This window comes from Anabrus simplex, chromosome 2 (genome assembly GCF_040414725.1).
Source record: "Anabrus simplex isolate iqAnaSimp1 chromosome 2, ASM4041472v1, whole genome shotgun sequence".
NCBI lineage: Eukaryota > Metazoa > Arthropoda > Insecta > Orthoptera > Tettigoniidae > Anabrus > Anabrus simplex.
In genome coordinates this window covers 987,498,350-987,521,385 of record NC_090266.1, presented here as the reverse complement: position 1 = coordinate 987,521,385, position 23,036 = coordinate 987,498,350, and the positions used below count along the sequence as shown (strand labels likewise).

At 40.1% G+C, this 23,036-nt stretch overlaps 1 protein-coding gene across 2 annotated transcripts in view; it reads right to left on the bottom strand.

Moving 5' to 3' along the window:
- LOC136863754 (constitutive coactivator of peroxisome proliferator-activated receptor gamma) overlaps positions 1-23,036 on the bottom strand; it is a 1,011,420-nt gene that overhangs the window by 867,869 nt on the left and 120,515 nt on the right. For both annotated transcript variants that reach the window (XR_011017848.1, XM_068226360.1), the window contains exon 3: positions 4,056-4,422. Coding sequence is in view for 1 of the 2 variants with exons in the window: in XM_068226360.1 (XP_068082461.1) it covers positions 4,056-4,422 (367 nt within the window). In the remaining variant the exon portion in view is untranslated. The remainder of the gene's footprint in view (positions 1-4,055; positions 4,423-23,036) is intronic.

Here is a 23,036-nt window from a genome sequence, read left to right as displayed (position 1 = left end):
AAACACACACTTTTGGGGAGGGGAGAATCAACTTAACAGGTAGGAAGGGGGGTTAAAAAGGAGTTGAATTACTTTTATGAGTATACTTATATCTCAAAAACTGAAGATGTTACAGACGTGAAAATTAGTATTTGGAATCTCCTTTAAAAATAAAGAAACAAGCATTTGTTTTACTCAGAAAATCAACGTAAGGGGCGTGGGGTTGAAATTAAGTACAAGGAGTTGAAATATGTTTATGAGGATACTTTATCTTAAAAACTGAAGCTGTTACGGATGTGAAAGTTGGTATTTTGAATTTCCTTTCAAAATAAAGAAACACGTATTTTTTGTTTTCAGAAAGTCCACTTAAGGTGGGAGAGGGGTGGAAAGAAGTCAAGAAGAAGTTGAATTATTTTTATGAGTAAACATTTATCTCAAAAACTGAAGGTGTTACAGATGTACAGACATGAAAACTGGTAGACATGATACTGTATAGGCTTTTGGGCTTCTGGCACGGCATAAGCCCATAGGCCTATACGGTATCATGTCTATAAGTACGGGCCGTGAAAGCATAATGGCAACATGAAAACTGGTATTTGGAATCTCCTTTAAAAATAATGAAACATGTGTTGTTGTTTTTTTTTTTTTTTTTTTCTTCAGAGAATCCAATTAAGGTGCTGAAGAGAATTGGAAAAGCGGGTGAATTTTTAAAATTAGTACTGGTATATCTATATTATATGTCAAAAACCTAACATGTTAGAGACAAGAAACTTAGTGTTACGAAAGGCCTTTAAAAATACATGAACATGTACTGCTCTGTTTTCGGAGAAGGCACTTGGGGGGGGGGGGGGGGTTAAAAAGAAGTGAAAAATAGTTGATTTTTATTTATAAGGACACTTTTATCTTAAAAACTGAAGATGTTAGAGATGTGAAAATAGGTAATTGGAATCTCCTTTAAAAATAAAGGAACATGTATTTTTATTTTCGGAAAATACACTTAGATAGCGGTGGGGGTGGGAGAAGGACTAATAAAGGGGTTGAATTCTTTTAATGGGAATACTTATGTATATCTCAAAAACTGAAGATGTTACACATGTGGGAATAGGTATTTGGAATCTTCTTTAAAAATAAAGAAACCTGTATTCTCACATGTACAGTTCTATGTCGCATGGATGTCTTAGCCGCAAAAGGTTAATACCACAAACATGGTTTACAAAGAATTTCTGGGGTAAATGAAACTCAATTTTTGGGTGGGTTTTTTTTTTTGCTATTGGCTTTACATCGCACCGACACAGATAGGTCTTATGGCGACGATGGGACACGAAAGGGCTAGGATTGGGAAGGAAGCGGCCGTGGCCTTAATTAAGGTACAGCCCCAGCCAGCATTTGCCTGGTGTGAAAATGGGAAACCACGGAAAACAATCTTCAGGGCTGCCGACAGTGGGGTTCGAACCCACTATCTCCTGAATACTGGATACTGGCCGCACTTAAGCGACTGCAGCTATTGAGCTCGGTGGGTGAGTTTTTATACTTTAGGAATTTTCAGATAATGTCTTAGTACAATGCCGAGGAACGATTACTTTGATCAAATTGTGAAATACACGCGAGCGATGCTGCGAGTAATTGCTAGTAGAATTATATAATTTTTTCAGGATATATAGTGGAAGACATGTAACTCTGCCAAGGAGGCCTTGAAAACTGATCTATCACGGGTTAAAACTGTCTTACTGACCACTGATACGTGGACATCAATCAGGCAAGATTGTTATCTTGAAGTTACAGCCCAATTTATAAAATACAATGCTTTAGTATCTGCTTGTCTTCAATGCTGCGTATTTAAAGATAATCACACAGCAGAAAATACTACACAAGCTTTGAAGGTTATTACTGCAGACTGGGGGATCGCTGGGAGAATAACAGCCATTGTTACTGATAATGCTGCTAATATGGTAGTGCAGAAGTTGACCATTCGCCATGCCCCATGTGTGGCTCATACATCAAATCTGGTATTAGCTGCCAGCATCAAAAACACGCCTTCATTAGCTGAAATTCTTAAATTCTTTTTTTCGCTAGTGGCTTTACATTGCACCGACACAGATAGGTCTTATGGCGACGATGGGATAGGAATGGGCTAGGAGTTGGAAGGAAGTGGTCGTGGCCTTAATTAACGTACAGCCCCAGAATTTGCCTGGAGTGAAAATGGGAAAACCATCTTAAGGGCTGCCAACAGTGGGATTCAAACCCACTATCTCCCGGATGCAAGCTCACAGCCGCGCGCCCCTAACCGCACGGCCAACTCGCCCGGTGAAGTTCTGAACCATACCTCGAATATAGTGACTTTTTCAAATTAGTAAACTCCTATTTCTGATCGATGTATTAAAATTACTGCACCTTTAAGGTTATGGGAAACTAAATTATTCTTTTAATAATTTGACACAGGCACAGCAACATCGCAAGTGAAAAACTTGCTAACCTTCAAGATGGTTTGCCATTTGCTGGATGTTAAGGATGAGCTTTTGCTTGCACATGCAAACGTGGTAAACTCCCCACGGGCTGTCACAGATATACTATTTTCATCAGAAACACGAGTACATTTTTAGCATAAGTTGTATCTGAACATGGATGCTCCAATCTATTGCATTTTATCCTTTGGGTGCTGGCAGAAGGTAATGCCTATAAATACAGTAATAATGCAATTGTATTAAAAATTGCAAACAAGTATCTTAATTGACTAACCAGCAACCATATGCTTAGAAATGTGTGATAGATAGATGGATGACTTATTGCATTAATTAATAAAGTAATCATTTATTAGTATCATTATTTGTCTATTCAGTGGTGGAGTGGAGACTTCTGCAAGAAGTGATTCAAATCACCTCACCGAAAGAAACTATGACAACCATTCTCTCGGGAGAACAGTATGTGGCCTGTTCACAAATTACCCCTCTCGTGTACGGGTTATCTCTGGAACTCACTAATATAAGAGGAAACTACTTGATGGATGTCAGTAAACAATCGTCAGTTTCCACTTCGAGTCCAGTGGAAAGGAGAATCTTTGTTTATGAATCGCGAACTGTTCCAAAACTTGCGACCTTCCTTGACCCACACGTTAAAAAAGGTAACATTTCACTTGCCTGAAAAAGCAGACGAAGCAAGAAAGCTGGCAGAATCCAAAATAGCACTGTGTCTGAAGAAGGAAGACGAAAGAACATCGTCCTTACATCAGTCGGCGCAAACCATTGCAGGACCAAGCAAGTATGGTGGCGAGTTATTAAATTTCCTGTCAAAGAACGATGCTCAAGCAAATATAACATACTCATCAACGACTGGCGCAGCTGTAAATGTGCGATAGTACACAGGTAAACCACACACATGTGGGATTACAGACCCAGTCTTCAAGGGGCAATGGGATAGGAAAGGGGTTGGACTGGAAAGGAAGCGATTGCGGCCCTGAGTTTGCCTGGTGTGAAAATGGGAAACCGAGGAAAATCATCTTCAGAGCTATTAACAGTAGAGTTCAAACCCACTATTTCCTGTGTGGAAGCTGACACCTACGTGACGCATACCACGTAGCCAACTCACTCAGTCATAAATGAACACGATTTCTTCATGATGAGAGTTGGGGAAAGGGCAAGTGGAAGTCCAAGGATAGTCTGAAGAAGTGAATCAGAAGACTGAATGATGAGGAATGAAATTCAGTACAGAATATATTATAACAATGGTGGTAAGAGGAAAGAGTTAAGAAAAAGGAAATGTTAAAGAACAAAAAGTAGTGGAGAGCTTCAAGTGCTTGGGAAGGAAATGCAAGACTAGGTATGGAAGCGAGCAGTATATAAATTCAGTGTGTTTTCTATCTCACAGTACAGAATCAACACCCCCCAAAAAATATATATACTAAAGCTTAGCATTCTAACAGAACTAAGGTGTGGATAACAGACCAGAAATTTTTCCTTACTTCACTTAATTCAAACGATAACAAATAGGAAATACTATTTACATGCCAGTTTTCAAATTTAATGAAACTGACAGAAAATTTCAATAAAACTGACTAAATATAATTTTATACGTGTACTTACAGTGCACTGTGGATGGGTTTTCAAAAAAATCCGTGTGGCAAGACCAATGCCGGCTGGGATCTGAAACAGTCTGCTCGGAATTTCAGACACATTCGTACCAGAGTGCAACAATTGGTATATCATCTCTATATCTCTTTGTGCTGCTTCACGCCTTTCACACCAGACTGGTCTCTTACGCTCCACAGTGGGCCCATCAAAAAAAAATACAAGGCTGATCTTCAATCTAGTGAAAAAATTGATGAAGTCTGTGAGTTTTTCTATGTATTGCTTATATTGGCCACCATGTACCCAGTCAAGGCCACCATAGATTGCACGAAGGCATGAATTTCCATCAACAACTACAGTGGCATTTCTTCCTGTCTGCAAACTGGAAAAAAAAAAAAAAAAAAACATGTTCACTAGTCAATAAACTCATTAAAATTCTCGAATTAGCAAGTACAAAATAATTGTAATATTAGAAAATCATCACATTCTGCTTCTTTGCAGGTAATGCACAAAATGTATGAGAGAAAAGGTAGATGAGAAAGATGTTAATAAATTTTTTTACGTCTTTGCTAGCTACTGTAATGGCCTTCAGAGAGGCTGAAGTGCCAGAATTTTGCCCCACAGAAGTTCATCTGCATCCTCGTTGGCAACTTAGGCTCATCAATACAGCACTCTACCATCTGTGCCACTCAGCCCAGTGAGAGAGAACTGAAAACAACAAAGACTGAAGAAGGTAAGATGACATACAGTGAAGAAAGAATACATAAGACAGTGACTACTGAAGATAAGGTAGAATAACTAAAAATTATTCACACAATACATAAGAAATGATCTGAACTCAAAAAAGAAAAAAATTCCATGGAGTTATAAAAAAAACCTGCAAAAATTTAACACGCTACATCTATGAAAGACAGATATGAAGAATATTGACTAGACCACAAGAAATTTTGTAACATTAAATTTAATCGAAGTAGGCTATTCAATCAACTGAAGGAGAAAAAATGAGAACTGCCATGAGAGACGTGGAACTGAGCTAATAAGATGACAATGAGGAAAACAGAGATTAAACAAAGTTGCCATAGAAATGATAAAGGCATTTGGTTCTTTTTGGAAACACAGTACTTCAGGGTGAATGGAAAAGAAATATTTCCCGGAAGACAGGTAAAAGGAAATTGTAAAATACCCATTTAAAAGAAAGAGGCTAAGAATAAATGGAAATAGTAATAGAGGAATCCTCCTAACGGATGGGTTCAAATGGCCTTCACTTGAACCAAAAGAGTAAATATTAGTTAGGGGATTTGTTTAGAAGGGTAAGAGGGAAGTACATTCGGGCAAATGCAGTGAACTAGATTATAAGTGTGCATTCCCCTTTACGGCCTGTGTAGTTGCTTTGCTAGTGAGCGTGACTTGTCTGACCACTTGGCACTCGACAGTCAGAGCAAACGCACCACATTCAATCAGACTGATCCACATTCGCTGTCACGACGACATTCGTTGCGAACATGGAATGGGAGTCCAAAGACAGGGTGAAAGCAAAACCTGAGAGGAAGCAATACGGATCACTAAATTAAGAAAGGATGAAGAGCAAAGTGTGGGAATACTTCTTACCAATAACAACTTCGAATGGTGCAGGATATGTGCCATGTAAATGCTGTGTTTCCTTATTGACGTTTGCATTTACCACCTCACATATGAAAGCACGTGTGTAAAGTGTGCCCAAATGCAGTGCATCCATCAAATACAGTGCCACATGATATCAAACAAAACATTACACAGAAGTGGATCAAAATGTGCAATCTCCATCTGTTTATGGTTGTTTTGGGAATAGGTTCCTAGATCTATGTCAAAAACAAGTATATGATGGCGCAGACTATGGATGAATAAACTTTGCCGATATTCTTACAACAACAATTTATTTATTAAAAGATTGTCTTCCTGATGACAATCCCCTTGCCCAGTGGAGAAATAACAGCATAGAATATCCAAGACTTGCCCTGCTAGAAAAAAAAAAAAATTATCTGTTCCAGCTTCCAATGAGACAAGTGAAAGAAATTTCAGTTCAGCTGGTAACTTTATTAGCGACAAAAGGAGTTTGCTCAGCCAAGATATAATAAATGATGCTCTCTTGGTCCATCCTGTACTAAAACAGACAATACAATAAAGATGAATGTTTGTGACGGTGTGAAAGACATAAGTTAATGTTCCGTGTCTACTAACGTGACAAGTTGATCTCACAATGTTTATAGTAAGTTTGTAAATACATTACTTTGTTAAAACATCTGCATGGCGTCCAACATTTTATAGTCAGCCACTCTCCTTTCATTGCTCCTTTTAAATTTGTTCATCATAACTTCGTTGATACTGTCCGTAAGCGCAGCAACCGCGTTATATCAGACTACTCGCTGCTAGCCAACCTGCTCACGTTTGACTGAGATACGGCCGACCGAATGAGGTTCGAAAGAGCGTGAGCAAACAAACTGGGTTGTTTGCAGATCTCTAGACTACATACCAATGATGAGAGTCCAGGGAGCTGTAAGTAAGGATGATGAAGTAGTTAGTGCTAAACTGCAGAACTATTGTAAGGAAGGGTATAGATTAAGTAATTTAATAGATATATATTTACCAGACATTCTCTTAGAAGTTGAATCATGGTTGAGAAGTGCTATTATTGATTCAGAAATTTTCTCCCAGAACTTGAGTGTTTATCATAGACAGGAAATTATTGGCATTAGGGAGAGTATTCATATTGGTAGAAAAAAGAATTTGTAAGGTATGAAATAGTTGAAAGTAAACATGAAATTCTACGTGTAAGGCTCATCTCTGAAGATAATAGGTAACTTGATGTTTTTAGGGGTGTACACACACGGATGGGGTGACGCTTAAACAGAATTATTTATGATAATCAGCTATGTGGGAAACAACATAGAAAGGCACATCACTGTACAGGGTGATCTCTTTTTTTTCTTTTTTTTCTTTTTTTCTAGGGGCTTTACGTCGCACCGACACAGATAGGTCTTATGGCGACGATGGGATAGGAAAGGCCTAGGAGTTGGAAGGAAGCGGCCGTGGCCTTAATTAAGGTACAGCCCCAGCATTTGCCTGGTGTGAAAATGGGAAACCACGGAAAACCATTTTCAGGGCTGCCGATAGTGGGATTCGAACCTACTATCTCCCGGATGCAAGCTCACAGCCACGCGCCTCTATGCGCACGGCCAACTCGCCCGGTAGAGTGATCTCAATTAACCAAATGTTTACTGGGAAGGTAATGTGAAAGACAGTAAACATCATAGTAAATAACTTAACCTGGGAAGGACAGCTGTATCAGAAAATGATTGAACCAACTAGAGGGAAGACTATTCTAGACATGGTGCTGATAAAACCAAGTGAGCTCTATACAGAAACAGAGGAGATTGATGGTGTAAGTGACGCTGAAGCCATTTCAGTCGTAGTTAAACATAAATGTGATAAAAAGGAAGATTGTAAAAGTAGGACTATTAAACAATACCATATGGTTGATAAGAGAAGAACAAGGGAGGTTTTAATAACTATGGTCTGCAAAAAATGGTCAATAAAAATGTAAACAGCCTATCAGATGGCATTCAAGCAATTGTTGAGGAGTGTGAAAAGACGTATGTAGGGTGGTACGGAATGGTGAAGGCCCACTATATTACAACAACGAAATAAAGAGATTAAAATGGAGGTGCAGGATAGAAAGAAATAGTTAGAATGATTGTGGAAGTTGATGTTTTTGGGGTGTACAGACTTGAAAGGGGGCAGCGCATATGCAGAATTATTTACAATAATCAGCGATGTAGGAAACAACACAGAAAGGAACGCGATTGTATATCTCGATCTCCAGCCATCATAAATGACTAACAGGAGTGCATAAGCAAGGATTTACAGAACACATTAGTATTTAAAGATATTTGGACATAAGAATATTGTTCAGGTTGAATATGTGACTAATACTAGTGAAGAACTAAAACTTACCTCAGATAAAGAAATTTACAAAAACATAAAAAGGTTGACAGCTAGAAAAGCAGCTTGAACTGATATGATTTCAGGGGGATATACTATAGGGAACGAGTTGAGATATTTCATACGGTCTGTCATTATCATCCGTTTGATGTGCCGGTCCTCTCCAAATGATGGCTCTTCCTCCGAAACTTCCAGTATTTCACTCACCATCAAACTGGTAAGGGAATACAAATGTTTAAGACAATAGGACACCCTGTGCATAGCATCTGACTTTTAGGACAGCTATATTTACAAGCCTCTGTCACCTCAATAAGACGACATAATTTTCATCTTTTTTTTCTTTTTGCTAGTTGCTTTACGTCGCACCAACAGAGATAGGTTTTATGGCAATGATAGGACAGGGAAGGGCTAGGAGTGGGAAGGAAGTGGCCATGGCCTTAATTAAGGTACAGCCCCAGCAGAAAATGGGAAACCACGGAAAACCATTTTCAGGGCTGCCGACAGTGGGGTTCGAACCTACTATCTTCCGAACTGGCCGAACTTCAGCAACTGCAGGTATCGAGCTTGGTAATTTTCATCTTTGTGTGTTGTTAGATTCATGGGAATGTCAACAATATGATCCGTTCTAAAGTTTACAATTATTGTAAATATTTGTTAATTCATAAATAAAAACCTCCCCTGTTGCACAAAACTCTGTACTATCTCACCACCATGCTCACAGTAAGTGTGATTCAACAATGAATGGTAAGAATGAAGAATTGTGTATTCTTGACTCCTGTTAGCTACAACCTTTCTGAAGCACAAGGAAGTATCGTGGGCTCAAAATCATGCATAAATATTGCACTTTTTTTATGATGTCCGATTTTGCCATGAAAAGGGGGCAAGTCAACAAATTCTACTTCTGAGAAAAAAATGTTGGCAGTTTGGACAGTTTTAAAAATGCTATTTGTTTGGGGCGTCTACCCATCTGGATCTTTCGCCCCTACTGGCACCATATTGTATGAACCAGACTGTAATTGGAATGGCAGTAGTGTGGAATGTTGTGTGTGAGGAAAGGAAGATTAAGGACGTCAAACACCCAGTCCCCAGGCCACGGATATTAATCATTACAATTAAAATCCCCTGACATGACCGGGAATCGAACCCAGGGCCGCTAGGTGACAGGCGGACGCGTTGCGCCCTACACCGCGGGGCCGGACAGTTTGAGCATTAATTTGCTGGGTTACTGAGAGGTTGTTATGGCTCAGATGTTAATTCTTCTTGTTTATCTCTCATATGTTTATAACTATACATATAATGCAAAAGGAAAATTTGCTAAATGTGATGCAGACAGACAACAGACAAATGACATAACTTGTTTTACATAGGATGATACATTCAAGAAAACAGGGTTAACATACAATTTTAACACATTCAAGCCCTAATTTATGGAAGTACAGGTGTCAACACTTGGAGTATGAGTATGAGGGTAATCTAAATTACCTTGGTAGAAACCTACTTTTGAGTAAATGTAAAGGACAAATTGCTTCAAGAGAATATGAAAAAAAAAAAAAGGAAGGCTAGGTCCTGTAAAAGTCAAAATAATACTGAAAGAACTAAAGATGGAACTGAAAAACCAGAAAAAGTGAGCAAAAAGAAGCTGTCATACAAAAATAAAAGGAGTCATACATAAGATTGGGCCACTACTTCTGTTTCCAATATTGAATTAAAACACACAAGAAGCAGCCCCAAAGTGGATAAGATCACAATCTACATCTCATTTAGTGACTGTGTTCCTGTGTCCCCACCCATCAGACGATGCACAAAATTGTCAAATTCTGCTAGATTTATTTCTCTGCCAGTGGCTATGAGATACCTTTCCAAGTGTATACAGCAATATAAAATGAAAGGCTGCAAGAATTTTTACTTCACAGAAGTGTAGTCCTACCTCTCATTGTAGCAGGTTGAAGTGAATCGAACAGGGCGCATACAATATTCTTTGACAACTACTCTACATCTCAGATATTGCGAAGACATCTGGCTTCAAAGAGAATAAGCGCAACAGGGTCATTTCAAGAAAACCAAACAGAGAAGTGCCCCCCTTCAAAGGCGGACAGGAAAAAGGAGAAAGGGGAACGTATGACTACAACAGTTGTGGTGGTGTGTCGCTGGGAGTTGTGGTGATAAGTTGCTGGTGGGCAAGAATGACAACAGTGTTCTTACTACTAGTATGAACTACAAACAGATGAAGATAAGCGGTGCATCAAGGTGGTCCAGCGTAATAAAATTCAATGTGTCTGTACTGCAATGAAAGTTGTTCAAGTCCTAAACTAATGACATCCAAAGAGTGGATCAGCTTGACCAATTAGGACTTCATCTGAAATGCTTCTGAGGGTATAATAATCAGTAAATACATAAACATACATAGAGTACCATATACAGTATTGTGATAAGTCTGTAAGGAAAACTGTTGTAATTCTTAGAAATACGGTGTCCCAGTATAAAATGTTATAAATTGAACAGTAAATTGTGCATTATTAAATGACGACTACGTTAGGTGAACAAATCAAACCTTATATCACACTTCTGTGATGCCACATCACAGATAACACTTTACAAACCTTCGTATTGCAGTGAACCATCTTCCACTGTTATCCCGGAATTTCCTACCCAGAACTCTCACTTGTCACACATCTGAGGCCAAAATAATTGAAAGAAAGAAGGCAAATGGGAAGCAGCAAGCTTGCAGGTTTCAGGCTGCTTTTAGTGTTAGACTGTGTGGTGAAGTATTGTCGTGCCGACTGTTAAAAGTAAGTTATACGAAGTGTCCTTGTGTCTAAATGGATTGAGGTAAAGGAATTTCTAAGAAAGTAGGAACGGATGGAGATGTAGCTTATGTTGATTGATACAACAAAGATGCGTGCTTTCTTTTACTTTCCTTTAATAACTATTTTTAATATTTCTATTAGCACCTTATACTAGGCAGTGAACAACTTCATTTCAATTTTGCTATTTCTGGAAAATGCACACGTAAAAATAATGACATGTTTCATTCACAAATTAGATGTTCAAAAAAGTTTCAATTTGAACAACATGTAAGTTCCATTTGACGCATTGAAAAAATTAAATGAAAAGAAACCAAAACGGAATGTGCCCAAACATTTATCACCACACCACCACCTAAGCCATTCCCAAAGCCATTTTTTATGGATTTATGCAATGCTCTAGCGGGGCCAAATACACCGTTGAAAAACTGGCAAATCCCGTATTGAAATAATTTTTAGATAAGTATAAGAAACATGATATCCCAGATCTAACAACCTTAAGATAAAAATATCTTCCAATATCAATATGCACAGGTCTTGTACAGGAAAAGCAGATTTTAATTTATTTATGCTACTTTTTATACGGTCTCCAATTAATGTTATTTGGAAATGTGAAATTCATTTCTGAAAAGAGGTAACTTCAAACACACTTTGTTTACAAGAATAGTATTTTATTTATGATTACACCAAGTAGGTTTTAGATGAAATTCGAAACGATTTGGGAGATTCAAACATATGAGCTTCTTTGAACAAAACTACAGACCCAACAGGTTGCTATGTCGCCAATTTGATACACGCAAAGTTAAGAATTTAAGTGAGAATGGATCTGGTCAAGCTCATCTTCTGTGCTGCAAAGTTTAAAAAAAAAATCAATTGCAAACTTGAAGGAAGGAATGCATAAGCAGATAAATTAATTTTAGTAAATGATCATACAAAATGTTGTACATCGTTTTTAAGATGTAAATTAATTGTAGTACTTCAGGAACTTTGTGGCCAAATAATTTAGATAAGGAAAGGGCTCTCCTACTGTTGAGTGATGCTGTGCCATACATGGTGAAGGCTGAAAAAGCCTTTATTTTCTTTCAGAATTTACTTTGCGTCGCACCGGCACAGATAGGTCTTATGGCGACAATGCGGTAGGACAGGCCTAGGAACGGGAAGGAAGCGACCGTGGCCTTAAGGTACAGCCCCAGCATTTGCCGGGTGTGAAAATGGGAACCACGGAGAACGATCTTCACGGCTGCCGACAGTGGGGTTCGAACTCACTATCTCCCGAATGTAAGCTGACAGCTACGTGATCCAAGCCGCGCGATCACTTGCTTCGTGAAAAAGCCCTTAAAGTATTTTACACCAATCAGAAGCACGTTACATGTTTAGCCCTTGCACTGCATTGTGTTACAGAAACAATACGTCTTAACTATGAGAACATGAATACGTAGATTTCTTCCACAAAGAAGGTAATTAAATGCATAAAATCATAAGGAGTGTTGAATATTAATTAAATTGTATACTTAAAAGTGATTGTTTCTGTTGTATGTCCGGCGCTCTCTTCTCGCTCCTCCAGCCAGCTGCACGCGCGCCTGTGTATCATTCTGCTAGCTTCGACGCGCAGCCCTCAGTGCGCGTGCCTGACCATCGAGTGTACTATAAATAGGAGCTCCCTGTCTGCTCACTCGCCCACTTGCCCCGGTGTCCAGCTCCAGAATACACCCTACGTCGAGCACGGAGGCTACTCCTCTTGAAAATGTGCTTCGACCAGGTGGACTGAATTTCTGGCAGTACGAGGTTTCACCTCTGGTCACCGCTCCCTTACCTGTTTCCGCTGCCTATGTTCCGTAATTCTTTTACAAGCCATTTCATTCCCTAACTTATGCAAGCTCCCTTAGTTTCGCTAGGTGGAATTTCTTCAATCAATTGAACTTGCTTTTTAGGAATTCAGGCACTTCAACAAACAAGGACTCTCATGAACATTTATGTTAGTGTGCCAGATAGTTCTCGACTATCAACGTGTCAATTCACAAAGACTATCTTTTCAAGATAGAAGTGTATATAAAGACTGCAAACCTGTACATATTGTATAAAGACAGACTTTTCTCAAGATTCAATATTCCTTTTTGCTTCAAAATAAATTTCAGTTATTTGTGTAAATATCATAAAGTGAAGCAATAAAAGTTGTGTTCTGTAAACTTCAACCTTGGTTACAACACAACTCTATGGCGACGAGGTAAAAAAGCGACACTACAATTCATCGGCCCCAGTCGCCAACTCTATGGCGACGAGGTAAAAAAAAAAGCAACAAACTACCATTCTTCGGTCCCAGTTGCCAACTCTATAGTGACGAGGTACACACGAAACCAACACTACAATTCAACGGGCCCAGTTGTCAACTCTACGGCGACGTGCTAAACAACAACGACACTCCAACCAGTTCTGACACACAGCTTACCTTACTTTTCTTGCACGCATCTCGCAATGGCTACTGCGGAACAACTCGCTACGATCTTCCAAGCCTTACAGCAGCAACAACAACAGTTTATGCAACAACAACAGGCAGCATTAATTCAGGCTATTCAAGCTATTTCTGTCTCTACACAGCCATCAGCTATTCCTCCGTTCTCTGCTTTTGATCCAGCTAAGGAAGAATGGTCAGTTTATTTAGCCCGCTTGCAACAGCATTTCATCTGCCATTCTGTCACGGATGATCAACGCCGCCGCGCACTATTTCTTAGTTCGGTTGGCAATGCTACGTGTGAATTACTACGTAAATTAAGTCCAGAAGAACACTTATCTGAGGTACCCTTCTCGCAGCTCTTAGCCCGTCTCACGGAACACTATGCCAAAGCTCCTCACATAGTGGCTGCTCGCTATAAATTTTTTCAGAGCAGAAAGCAACCCCATCAGACACATACTGAATGGATAACTGAATTGCGTGGTCTAGCTAAACCCTGCCAGTTCATCTGCTCCAAGGACGGTTGTGGTTCATCCTACACTGATTCTCTCATTCGGGACATGATAATTTTACATACTCCTGAAGACAAAATACGTTTTGACGCTGTCAAGCAGAGTAACCCTTCTTTAGAAGACGTCCAGCGTATTGCTACGGTTTATGAGCTTACTACCAAGACTGCCGCAGCCATAGCTTCTCCACACGAAGTTGCACAAGTCTCGCCTCAGGCCCGCAAGTCCTCTGCTACAGTGACCCGTACGGATAAGGCGCTCTCCACCAAGCATTCTCGCCAGGTTCCCTCTCGTAATGCTACAGGGAAGCCCAATTCTAAAAGCACCTCGAAACTCCTGCCTTCCTGCCGAGGTTGTTTCAAGCATCATGAACGTCGTGACTGTCGTTTTTTCAAAGCTACTTGTCAACGATGTAATAAACTTGGACACATTCAGACTGTCTGTCAAAGTTCGCCCCGCCCTGCTAAGACTACTGCAGCGCGCCGGAAGCATATACAGCCCCGCCAAGACATGGAAGTTGATCAGATCAATCTTATTCTTCCCACAAAGGATTCTCACAAAATCATCGTTCCTCTCTCATTCTCTGATCGATCTGTCGATTTTCAATTAGACACTGGATCACCTGTCTCTATTATTAACCTGACTACCTACCACGACTTAGATTCACCTGCATGCTCTCCAGCTGACATCCAGCTCGTGACATTTAACAAGAAGAAAATTGACATCAAAGGTCAAATTAAGCTTCAGGCTAGTTATAAAGGAATTCAGAAGGCCATTCCTCTTCTCGTAGTTAACAACTACACTGCATCAAACATTATGGGCATGGATCTATTTAACTTATTTGGTTTCCAGATACATGACAACATTAACGTCGTATCTACATTGCATCCTACTTCTGACGTCACCGCTCTCCTAGCGCAGTTTCCTGAAGTCTTCGACTCTCAACTCGGCACAGCAAAAGACTATACAGCGCACATACAGCTGAAATCCGGAGCTAAGCCTCGCTTCCTCAAAGCACGTCCAGTACCCCTAGCACTTCAAGACCAGGTCACGAAAGACTTAGAAAGATGGATACAAACTGGAATTGTAGTCCCAGTTACTTCTAGTCAATGGGCTACTCCACTCGTGGTAATCAAGAAACCTGATGGTAATGTTCGACTTTGTGGCGATTTCCGATCTACAGTCAACGCACAACTCGAAACCGATGTCTTTCCTATTCCACGTCCAGAAGACTTATTCCGTCGTCTCTCTGGTGGACAATTCTTCTCTCGAGTTGATCTTAAAGAAGCATATCTCCAGCTACTTTTAGACGAAGAATCTAAGAAATTTCTCACACTCAACACTCCTCTAGGACTGCTTCAGCTCCAGCGGCTCCCATTCGGTGTTTCCTCCTCAGCGGCTATTTTTCAGCGCTATTTGGCTCAACTCACCGCCTCCATTCCCGGTTGTGCTAACTACCTGGATGATATTATTGTTACTGGAAAAGATCATCAGGAACATCTCACCAATCTCCGCCTTCTTCTCCAGAAATTGAAAGACAATGGCCTACGAGCGAATCTCGCTAAATGTACCTTCTTTCAGCCTCAAGTTCACTACCTCGGACATATACTTGATAAGAATGGAATTCGTCCTAGTATGCAGAATGTCTCCGCGATAGTAAACATGCCAACAGGCCTGGAACACAATCAACAACGCCTTAATTCAAGCTATACAACTCACTCATTTTCAGCCCGACAAGATCATCACGCTAGCTACTGACGCTTCAGACTACGGTGTCGGTGCAGTTCTCTCCCAGAAGGATCGTCATGGACAAGAACGCCCCATCGCCTTCGCTTCGAAAACACTTAATGACCATCAACGTCGATACTCACAGATAGAGAAAGAAGCTTTAGCCATCATCTTTGGTATTCGCCGTTTCAATGAATATCTTTATGGCAACCATTTCCTGATCATTACCGATCATAAGCCTCTCGTACACTTATTCCATCCTGGTAATAAGATCCCAGAGAATTCCCTCAGAAAGCTTCAAAGATGGTCCATGTTCCTTTCTGATTATTCCTATCAGATTGTATATCGAGCCACATCCCAGCATTGTAATGCTGATGCCCTCTCCCGCTTACCCGTTGGTCCTGATACTGCCTTCGATTCTCAAGAATCTGAATGTCTTCAGTTGGACATAGAACTTGAAGATACTGTATCCAGTTTTCCTATTGATGCTACCTGCATAGCTAAAGCTACGGATAAGGACAGTACACTTGCTACTGTACGTACTTACATCCGCAACGGTTGGCCTCTTCAGAGCACACTTCCTGCCCACCTGGCACCTTATCATCGTATGCAGCATCGTCTCACGACTCGTGCCGGAGTTATACTACTAGAAGCAGGCACCATCTTCCGAGTGGTTATCCCACTTAGCCTACAGAAACAAGTTCTCGAATTATTACACCAAAGCCATTGGGGTATCTCCAGAACAAAGCAACTCGCCCGTCAACACTGCTACTGGCCCGGTATTGATACCGCCATCGAAAAGCTAATACGTCATTGTGAGCAATGTCAAACGAATCAGAACGCCCCGTCTTCTGATCTTGCTTCATGGCCTCCTGCTACTACTCCATGGGAACGAGTTCACATCGATTTCGCAGGTCCTTTCCTCAATTCCATGTGGTTAATAGTCATCGATTCACTGTCAAACTTTCCATATGTCGTGGATATGCATTCGACTACTACAACCGAAGCTACCATTCGTGCTCTCCAGAAAATATTTACTACAGAAGGTTTACCGCAAGTACTCATTTCGGACAACGGACCTCAATTTACAGCTACTGCTTTTCAGAACTTTTGTACACATAATGGCATTCGTCATATCCTAGCACCACCTTTTCACCCTCAATCTAATGGTGAAGCTGAACGCTTCGTACAAACATTTAAAAGAAGTATGAAGAAAGCTGTCTCTTCAGGCTTAACTAAAGACCAAGCCTTGCTCCAACTCTTAAACAACTACAGAACTCTACCAGGCGCTGATAATATCACTCCTGCACAGAAGCTCCATGGACGGCCTCACAGAACTTTACTTTCTCTGTTACAGCCTCTTCCGGCCCAGCATAAGACCTCACCAACGAAGTTCTCCCTCAACGACAAGGTCTACACCAGGACATTCAAATCCAACCCACTCTGGATACCTGGAGTCATCTGCCGATCTTTGGGTCATCGTCTCTACGAGATACAGACTACGGAGAAACGTATCTGCCGCCATCAAGATCAGATACGTCTGCGCTACCGCCCCTGTCCAGCTATTGATGCTATTGCTAAACCAGATAAATCTATTGCTGAACGCGCTTTAGATCATTTAATAACAATGGGTTCCTTTCAGGACGAGACAGCGCCACTCCGCCCAGTTCCAGCTCCGGACAATACAACAGAGACCTCAGCAGCTCCGCCCCAGCATCGCAGTCGCCGCCAGCGCCGCCGCCGTTTCACGCCGTACCGGCGCATTTAGGAGGGGAGGGTGTTGTATGTCCGGCGCTCTCTTCTCGCTCCTCCAGCCAGCTGCACGCGCGCCTGTGTATCATTCTGCTAGCTTCGACGCGCAGCCCTCAGTGCGCGTGCCTGACCATCGAGTGTACTATAAATAGGAGCTCCCTGTCTGCTCACTCGCCCACTTGCCCCGGTGTCCAGCTCCAGAATACACCCTACGTCGAGCACGGAGGCTACTCCTCTTGAAAATGTGCTTCGACCAGGTGGACTGAATTTCTGGCAGTACGAGGTTTCACCTCTGGTCACCGCTCCCTTACCTGTTTCCGCTGCCTATGTTCCGTAATTCTTTTACAAGCCATTTCATTCCCTAACTTATGCAAGCTCCCTTAGTTTCGCTAGGTGGAATTTCTTCAATCAATTGAACTTGCTTTTTAGGAATTCAGGCACTTCAACAAACAAGGACTCTCATGAACATTTATGTTAGTGTGCCAGATAGTTCTCGACTATCAACGTGTCAATTCACAAAGACTATCTTTTCAAGATAGAAGTGTATATAAAGACTGCAAACCTGTACATATTGTATAAAGACAGACTTTTCTCAAGATTCAATATTCCTTTTTGCTTCAAAATAAATTTCAGTTATTTGTGTAAATATCATAAAGTGAAGCAATAAAAGTTGTGTTCTGTAAACTTCAACCTTGGTTACAACAGTTTCTACAAGTCTCTTTACGCCACACCAACACAGATACGTCTTGCGGCGACGATGGGACAGGAAAGGGCTAGGGGTGGGAAGGAGGTGGCTGCAGCGTTAAGGTACAGCCCCAACATTTGCCTGGTGTGAAATTGGGAAATCACGAAAAACCGTCCTCAGGGCTGCCGACAGTAGGATTCGAACCCACTATCTCCCGAATACTAGATACTGGCCGTATTTAAGTCACTGGAGCTATCGAGCTCTGTAAGTGATAATTTAATATTCTAAATCGTATACTGAGAATATTTTCACCGAGCTCGATAGCTGCAGTCGCTTAATTGCGGCCAGTATCCAGTATTCGGGAGATAGTAGGTTCGAACCCCACTATCGGCAGCCCTGAAAATGGTTTTCCGTGGTTTCCCATTTTCACACCAGGCAAATGCTGGGGCTGTACCTTAATTAAGGCTACGGCCGCTTCCTTCCCACTCCTAGCCATTTCCTGTCCCATCGTCGCCATAAGACCTATCTGTGTCGGTGCGACGTAAAGCAACTAGCAAAAAAAAAGAATATTTTCATATTAAGGGTATTCTTCAAAGCTCCTGCTCGTTTTGCTGCATTCATAGAGCGCTCACCAAACCTGCCTTTGCCATCACAGCCTATTCATGTGACATGGAGTATCTGGCTAAATGCTGCAATCTCTTACTGTAATAATTTCAAAGCAATCAAGTCAGTAAGAAATCATTAAACTGGACTATAGGTTAAATAGTAAATGATTCTTTTTTTTATATTTACCATCAATGAACTTAATGCCACTGACTGGCCACAATATCACTTAATTCAAAGGTTTTTTTGGGGTTTTAGGTCATAAACAGTTTTCCAGTGGATGATAATCCTTGCATTAAAGATGCGCAAATGGAATTCAGAAAAAGGAATGTGCACCAAGATTTATAAAAAATAAAATTTTGGCAAATTGCCTGATGTGATAAAGTTGGAAGTTGAATCTTTAGCAGTTACGGAAGACATTCAAATGTGTATGCAATCATCACACAGAGAAGTAGCATCGGCAGGTACAGATAAACTGAATGAAGTGATCCATTCAAATCCTGATTTTGAATTTGTCAAGCTTATAAAAGATGTACTGTGTGGTGAAAATTCAAAAGACATACAATTTGGCTTCACTTTGTCCCAAATGTCTTAATTTTAGTATGCACTTGTCATTTCTTGTGATGCAGAAAGACCATTTTCTGTGTTTAAGAATGTGCTGACAAATGGATGAGCTTAAATCGAGACAATTTGAAGAAATTAGTTGTTGTGCAATGATTCAAAAGGAACTGAAAATTAATCCATGTTGAACTGAACTTTGATTATGCATATTTTCCAGTTTATTTGGCATGTTTTGTCATGTGAGAGTGCATGAATGCATGCATGTTTTGAGATTTGATAGGGCAGGGAAATCCAGGCTCCAGTTATTATATTGTAACTTGTATAAGTAGAACCGAAGAGTGGTGTTAAATGGAATAACGGAATGAGAATTTAGCAGATATTTAATTTATTTGTGGTATACTGATAGTTCTTCTTCTAACAGGCAAAAAAGTACTACATTGACATATGTCGACAGCAGGTGTGAACAGGATTCTCTCATTACCTCACTTCTCTCATTACCTCACCTGCCAAATTTACAAAACCAAAAAACATGAGATTTTGATATGAAAATCAGGAAAAATCAGGGGATACAATTGGTCAAAACTGCTTATTCTATGTGTCTTGTGCAATGCATGAGTACTATGGTATGTATTATAACACTTATTGTCTCAAAACCCGACTGTTGCTATACGAGGCTACAAGGCTAAAAATTACACATCTCTATTCCCTCACAGGAAATATGTGGGTGAGATGATCGGTCTCTGACAAATCTTCTGAAAATAGTATGAACTTATGCGCCACACATGTGAATCAGTCATGCACTTAGATGCCATTACTTATCAAATGCATACATTAATATAGTGCATCACGCACCCGCGCAAATATGTGAAGCACAATGCTATTTTTATCAAGTAGGGGAAAGCGGGGCAAGATGACTAATCAACCATAACTTTTGTAGTATTGTGTTCACTAAATTAGCTACTGTGTGATCTTGGGTCCGATATCTCACACGTATAACCTGCGCATAGAAAGAAATTTCTTTCAGTCTGTGACAGGCAGTGGTAGGAGGTTGTCTGCCTGGCGCTGTCGCACTAAAATATCTGAGGTATGTGCAGGAAGCTACTACTACTAGTGTGCTCACAGTATGAATTAACCGTCTTATTCTCTTTAAATGTCAACGTACCGGACGAGTTGGCTGTGCGGTTAGGGTCGCGCAGCTGTGAGCTTGCATCCGGGAGATAGTGGGTTCAAACCCCACGGTTGGCCGGCCTGAAGATGGTTTTCCATGGTTTCCCATTTCCACACCAGGAAAATGATGTTGCTATACCTTAATTAAGGCCACGGCCACTTCCTTCCCAGTCCTAGGCCTTTCCTGTTCCATCGTCACCATAAGACCTATCTGTGTCGGTGCAACGTAAAGCAAATAGCAAAAAAAAAAAAAAAATTGGCAATGTATTTCCAATGTTAACCGAATCTTGATTGCAAGACCTCTGTTTCTTATAAGGGCAAACTGCTTCCTAAGTAGGCTGGGGCAAGTTGACAAATTAGTCATCTTACCCCAAGCCAGGTATGGGCTACACGTAGTCACCTGTACCCTTATGCTAACTACAGAAATACCTAGAAATTATCAATGGAAGACGGATAGACGGGACTGGGATGAAGTAAGCATGATAGCCGCAATGAATGCTGTGAAAGAATCTCACATGTCTCGTAATGCAACTATGAGCAACGCCATTGAAATATTTGAAGCATGTGGAATTGACCCATTCAACCCATAAATATTTGATGAGGAAGATTGCTCTCCAGCAGTGACAACAGAAAGATATTAGGAAAAACAGTGAATAAAAGTAGCATTATGTTCATCCTCTAAATGAAGACTGGATTAGTGTGTGATAATTGTAAAGTGTGGTGGCATGAAGACTGCTCGAGCTATGAAGGTAGTGGACGATTTCTCTGTGATATGTGCTGAGTATATACCAGTTTAAAACTGTTTTCTTCAGAGTTCTTGTATTCAATGTAGTGCACAGTAGTTATTAATTTCAGCAGGGACTTCTATAAGTAATTTTAAATTTATATTGAAGTATTTTAACATTTTTCAAAAATATATTCTTAAGAAATGCATGTCCCTGAGTGGTACAGAATTAAAATTAAGTTACTTTAAGTTTTGATGGTGTGTTTAACAAATTGCAGTGAAGTTCCGTGTTGGAACAGTTGAGAAGAATGCTCGTCATCTTACCCAATAGGTTCGTCTACCCCGGGCACGGGGCAAGATGACGAATTTACGTAATGCTATATTCAACTTCACTACTTTATGAAAAAGCTATTTACACAAGAACTTTGAACATTGCAGTACTGTTGCACGAAAAGGTACACAGCAATAAGCATGTCATCACAGCCGTTAAACGGGCCATGTTCAGGCGGCATGTCGAAAGAAAGCTTATCATCGTCAACATGCCCTGTTCTCCCCTAATAAATTAAAATTCGCCAGAATTGTCTACAAATGGCTTCTAAAATCTCTAGAAAATTCACTTGTTGCTATCTTCGAAATTCTATCACTAAATTACTAAAAAAACACTCCAAATCTAGCGACTAATCTCTAGAATCGACTAGACTGATGTGATATAGGGAAAATTGAGAAGTCTCCACCTTATCAATACATTAATTTATTTACTCTAAAGTGGTAAAATCATTCAATACTGGTTTCGATCCCTATGGGATCATCCTCAGTTGACACACGATGAAATACTTATAAAAACATCACATGTAAAAGATTGCATCTGGTAAGACTAGTTCAATTAAATTAAGTATAAAAGTTGTTAGGTTGTTAGTGAGAAAGTATTTGTATGTGTGTGGCACATGACCACACTATGTGTAAGCTAATATACATTGTAGAGATCTTACATTTGTTCTCAATCAGTGTTTAGGATGTTACATTCAGTATAGTTGTTTCATATTGATTAAAACATTAAAAATTGCTTATAAAAGAATGTATCTATCTTTGGTTTGAATAGCACTAATTGGTTTGAGCCTTAACGTTACATGACACCTATATTACAGAACATAGAATAACAATTTTTTTTGTGTACACACTATTAATTGTGAGTCTATTATGAAGTCCTAAAATATTTTATTGTTTGAGGTATCTCACTTCATTGTGTCTGTTTTTGTAAAATATCAGTAGGGTTGTTTACACTTTTTTGATGTTTGTGGTATTTCACTTTTATATAATAAGTCCAATTGGAAACGAACATGAAAAAGCTTGTTAAAATGATACCTTTTTGACTAAAAACACTTATTATATGGTACCTTATGTGTCCATTTTTGTGCGTTAGGTTTACATTTGTTGATACCAGTACTGTAAAATTACTATTATCTATGATATATGCATAAAATATGATCTGACATGACAGGCTGTTAAAAGTATATAAAATATTGATCTAATGGGATGGGACCAAATTCTTATGGGTATTGTTGTATTTTACCACTTGCGCTAGTAAAGTACATGATATATAATATTGAGGTTAGAGCTTATGTTGTTTTTCATTCATTATAATTTATAAATGCTACTCGTAATAAAGTTGTCTTGACTGTAGACAGAAACTGTGTATGTTGTTGCTGGGTTTGAATGCCGTGCAACTAGATGGAGATTTGAGTTGCACTTTGTTGTGATGATAGCGTGGAGGCTTCTATATATTGTAGGATGTATGTATCTGCAAGCAGAAATAATATGTGTAAGAGATAGTGTATTGTGGAGATGTGAAAAGTGAGTTGTGTGTTGTATTACTTACGTTAAATGTTGACGCTGTTTGCTCTGCGTGCCTGCCTGTCGAGATCTGTTGCGTGTTATCCTAGGACTGTAGTTCGCAGCGGCGGAGGGAAGGTCGAGAGGGATGGGTGGAGCGCTTGTAAGGGGAGCGGGGTTGGAGGAGGGGAGATCTTTGAGCGGTT